Raw genomic sequence first — 5,528 nt, forward strand, 5'->3', positions numbered from 1 at the left:
GTGTGTGTGTGTGCGTGCGTGCGTGCGTGCGTGCGTGCGTGCGTGCGTGCGTGCATGCGTGTGTGTGTGAGTGTGTGTGTGTGTGTGTGTGAGTGGGGGCTGTTTGAGCTGAAGGTCAAAGGAGCAGTTGTAAATTCGTATCTAGTGCATTACACACACAAAGTATAAAGTATATAAATATCAATTACACAGGGCGGCATTCAATAACTTTGACTTCAATGTGCACTAGGGGCCTTTCTACCACCTCCCCTCCCCATCTCTCTCTCTTTCTCTCCAGCTGTGATTGACAGGCAGGTTGTTTGTTCAGGTGAGTCTGGTTGTGGTTGCCGGGGGTTACTTGGTCCATAAGGGCCTATCAGAAATGAGTACGGGGTGTGTTGTGTGTTGTTTTGGCCCCACCCCCATCACTCTGTCAGAAATCATCAGTGACCCCCCCCCCGCCCCCTGCCTCCCAGATCTATCTCCGGTCCTCCCAACGTTCCCTGACTCAACTTTCACTCTCGGTCTCTCTCTCTCTCTCTCTCTCTCTCTCTCTCTCTCTCTCTCTCTCTCTCTCTCTCTCTCTGACATCAGCCATGAGAACAACCATTGACTATTCCTTTCCCTCTTCTCTCGTGTTTGATCTTGGATACTGAAGCTCCTGCCTTCTAGCCTCATAGTCTTTCCTCCTCCGTTCCCTCCGGTTTTCAAGTGATTGACGGCGTCCGTGGCGCTACCCGAGATGCCCCCTCCTCCCGCCTGGGTAGCCCAAGCCGGTCAAAACAAACGCTACTAAACTAATAATTTTCCCGTCCCAAGCCAGTACGCCGTATAATAACTTCATAACCTCCAGGAAAAGAGTCACATTTCACTGAACTACTTTCCAGCATCAAAGGGTTGTTGTCATCAGCAACTGTGATGCTTTGCTGCTAATCAGATACAAACGGCGAGAGAAAAGGTGTCGAGTGCAAAGTCCAGTAGCTTGTGACCAACATTACACGTGCAGCGCTCAAACCCTCCACGTAGTGTCTGTTTATTTGTTTATTTTATGGATCCCCATTAGTCTACACCCATTGGTGAAAGACTATTCTTCCTGGGGTCCGAACACATAACTTACAACATTACAGTACATTACATTACAGTAAAAAAGAAAACAATAAAAACATAAGAAACACTTTAGCCTAAGTACATTCTCAATATCTTTAAAATCTCACACAAAAAAACACAGCCACAAATACAATACTAACTAAACGAACTAACTAAACTAACAGTACTAACTAAATAAATCAGTAACTCAACTGTATTTCATTATTCATAACAGCATTTTTCAACTTTTTCTTAAAAGTAAATTTGTTGCTGATCATCATTATCTTCACATACAATTCCACTTTGCAGCAGCTCTAGACATTACGGTTATTTTAAGTGCATTTTGTTCTTGGTAAAGATAGAGTAAAATTTACATTTTACATTTACATTTTGTCATTTAGCTGACGCTTTTATCCAAAGCGACTTACAAGTTCTGTACGACAAGACAGCAATGAAGACCCATGGCGTGTCTGGTGACACAGCCATGTCTAGTATTGGTGGGTTGTAGTTCTGACCACAAAGACTTAGGTTTACCAATTTTATAAATATTAAACAAAAATGTTACAAGGCTGCATGCCAGCCTCTGTCCGCGTAGTGTACGCACCCTGCACTTCTACACTATGTCCCTCGGGACAGTCAGCCTTCAGGGTGACTCTCAGCAACCTGCTGTAAAAGTGTAATACTGACTAGGGATGCACCGATCCGATATTGGTATCGGCCGCCGATATCAGTAAAATAGCTGGATCGGGTATCGGTAAAAAAAAATATATATATATATATCGGATTTTCTTTTCTTTTTCTTTTTTTTAAATAAGAAATAAAATAAGAAATAACATTCATTCATACATTCATATCTATGTGTTAATTTGTTACATTTAGTTTCACTAAGTTAGGAAAGTAATGTTTTAAGTCAAGCCTGATGTTGCCTTGCACAAAAGAATGATCCCAGTCTCTTCCACACACAGTGACAGTGAGGCATACAGTTTATTAATTGAATGAAGTTTATTTTCTGTCTTTGTTTACAACAAATCAAAAACACACTTGTGATCCTTTACAATTCTTAAAAACAAAATATATTTTAATATAAAAAAAAACGTGGATTAAATTTAAAAAAATAATTTTTACTTTTTTGGAAACATAAATTGGACAATGGGTATCGGATCGGTATCGGTATTGGCCGATACCCAAACCCAGGTATCGGTATCGGTATCGGGACTGAAAAAGTCGGATCGGTGCATCCCTAATACTGACCCATACTAATAAATACTAAACTACTTCCCAGAGTTGTTATCAGCAACTGTGATGCTTTGCTGCTCATCAGATAACATTGTTGATTTAATCCCATATTATTCCCCTAGCAGCAAGCCTGTTCCATCGCCGACATCCGACATCACAGGTTACTTCTTGATCCATCTCACCTTCATCTTTCCTCCTCCTTTTCGTTTATCCTCCCCACGTCGTCCCCTCGCTCCATCAAAGAGCCTCTCCTCCCGTCACTGTCTGTCTGTCTGTCCCACCTCCCTCTCTTCTTCCAAGCTCCATAACCATCCATCTCTCACTCCCCCGTCTCTCCTTCTCACAACCTCCGAGCACCATCTCTCCCTGTAACTTACACCCCTCATGTGCACAATCTCATTATGGGAGATTCTGAGAACTGAGAACTGAAGACACAGAGACACAGAGACACAGAGACACACACACACACACACACACACACACACACACACAGACACGCACGCACGCACACACACACACACACACACACACACACACACACACACACACACACACACACACACACACACACACACACACACACACACACACACACACACACACACACACACACACACACACACACACACACACACACACACACACACCTCGGAGGCTAGATTTATACTCGGAAAGAAAAACACACTTTTTCTTACGGCGGTGGAATGGATAAGACCACGCGGTGTTGAACATACGTGGTCACGTGGTGCCGGTGAGCCGGTGAGAGTTCGCGGTTCGAGGCCGACAGAGGACAAGTGTCGAGCGCGTGATGCCTGTAGCTCGTGACCGACGTGAACCACACGTGCACCACTCACTTCGTCCCTGTCCACGTTAGTCTACACACCCTGACTCTACACACCCTGACTCTACACACCCTGACTCTACTCACCCTGACTCTACACACCCTGACTCTACACACCCTGACTCTACACACCCTGACTCTACACACCCTGACTCTACACACCCTGACTCTACTCACCCTGACTCTACACACCCTGACCCTACACACCCTGACTCTACACACCCTGACTCTACACACCCTGACTCTACACACCCTGACTCTACACACCCTGACTCTACACACCCTGACTCTACACACCCTGACTCTACACACCCTGACGCTACACACCCTGACTCTACACACCCTGACGCTACACACCCTGACTCTACACACCCTGACTCTACACACCCTGACTCTACACACCCTGACTCTACACACCCTGCTGACTCTACACACCCTGACTCTACACACCCTGACTCTACTACACACCCTCCTGACTCTACACACCCTGACTCTACACACCCTGACTCTACACACCCTGACTCTACACACCCTCCTGACTCTACACACCCTGACTCTACACACCCTGACTCTACTACACACCCTCCTGACTCTACACACCCTGACTCTACACACCCTGACTCTACACACCCTGACTCTACACACCCTCCTGACTCTACACACCCTGACTCTACACACCCTCCTGACTCTACACACCCTGACTCTACACACCCTGACTCTACACACCCTCCTGACTCTACACACCCTGACTCTACACACCCTGACTCTACACACCCTGACTCTACACACCCTGACTCTACACACCCTGACTCTACACACCCTCCTGACTCTACACACCCTCCTGACTCTACACACCCTGACTCTACACACCCTGACTCTACACACCCTCCTGACTCTACACACCCTGACTCTACACACCCTGACTCTACACACCCTGACTCTACACACCCTGACTCTACACACCCTGACTCTCCGCAATCTGCTGTGATACTGACCCACTAGATCAGGGGTTCCCAAACTTTTCAGGCCGGGACCCAGAAAATAAGGCGTCAGAGAGCCAATGCACATCGTCAGGCTTTTTTTTTTTTTTTTTTTTTGCCAGGCGACCGATTTTTTAAGCCAAATATCACTTCAATCCTATTAAGTTAGTTCAAGTTAGTTATTCATTTATATGTGCTATTTATGAGAGGGCTAACTTGTTGCAAAATAATAATGATAATAATAATAGCCTCATTAAAATACTATTGTTGCTTCGGTTGTTTTCAGCGTTTTATGTGCATAATCTGTTATTTAGTTTGAAATGTTCGTTGAAATAAGTCGATTTTTCGTTTTTGTTTATTTATTAAGTTAATATAAAACCATATAGTCACATTTTAGAATACAATAGAATAGAATTTTAGAATACAACTAGAAACACTGTCCTGGCCTGCTTCTAAGTTCAGTAGCCTGACAAAAAAATAAAAAAATAATTTGATTTTATTTATTTTTTTAAATGATCTTGTGGCTGCTCGCGGCCCACCTTTGGGTCGCGACCCCGACTTTGGGAATCACTGCACTAGATCATTAGACATACTGTAGATTACACGCTACCACACATGCCGCCCCCCGTGTCCACCATGACAACTCTAGTAAGAACAGCATTATCTCAGGTCCACTGCCCTTTTCTGCGACATTTGGGGACATTAAGTGTAGCCATCTCCGCCGACTACACCTCTGGCTAAAGGGTCGCTGCATGTACCGGAAGATGAATTCTGCTGGTTCAAGTACGCCTTAACTGAGTCTTCATACCTGCGTGTCCTTTTCGTGCACCATAACCGTTTATTGTGACACCGACGTGTCCCGTCATAGATCAGCATGTGTATCTCCCCCGGCCTAGACAGACTTTGATAGTACCTCCTAAGAGGCACTCTGACATCACAGTGTGCAGCATGGTGAAAATGGTGAATGAAAGTGGTCTTGCCTGAAGGCTAGCATGCAGTGGCGGCCGGTGGGTGCTTCGCCACTAGGGGCGCTATACCAAACATTTTGCAAACATGTACAGTACCACGCAACACTCATGGCAAGACGTGAGCGATTCGACTCACGCTCAAGGCAATGAATCGGCTCTTATGAACGAGTCGCTCAGCTGTTACTACAACAACACACAACCAGTAAAATAAAGTATAGTCTAGACTCTAATTCAAAACTTGAAACACAATATATAAATAGAAAAGTTAGAAACAAAACTCGCCCCGTCTCCAAACACAGGCAGATCTCTCCCTCTCTCCTTCTCTCTCTCACACACAGCGCAACGTGGAATCGATTCGTTACCAATCAGACCTATTATATACCAAGAATAACTTCAGTATGAGTACAGGGCTGTACACATATTTTGCATATTGTTAAA

General features: G+C 44.9%; 1 protein-coding gene across 1 annotated transcript in view; it reads right to left on the bottom strand.

Moving 5' to 3' along the window:
- The window catches only part of LOC311237801 (reversion-inducing cysteine-rich protein with Kazal motifs-like), a gene marked incomplete at its 5' end in the record, with an annotated part of 37,922 nt that extends 32,968 nt beyond the window's left edge, over positions 1 to 4,954 (bottom strand). Inside the window, 2 exons of the mRNA XM_084325778.1 lie at positions 2,659 to 2,726; positions 4,931 to 4,954. Coding sequence (XP_084181904.1) covers positions 2,659 to 2,726; positions 4,931 to 4,954 — 92 coding nt within the window. The remainder of the gene's footprint in view (positions 1 to 2,658; positions 2,727 to 4,930) is intronic.
- Positions 4,955 to 5,528: the final 574 nt, after the last annotated feature.

The sequence above is a fragment of the Notolepis coatsorum genome (genome assembly GCF_963971535.1).
Source record: "Notolepis coatsorum genome assembly, chromosome: 12".
Taxonomy (NCBI): Eukaryota; Metazoa; Chordata; class Actinopteri; order Aulopiformes; family Paralepididae; genus Notolepis; species Notolepis coatsorum.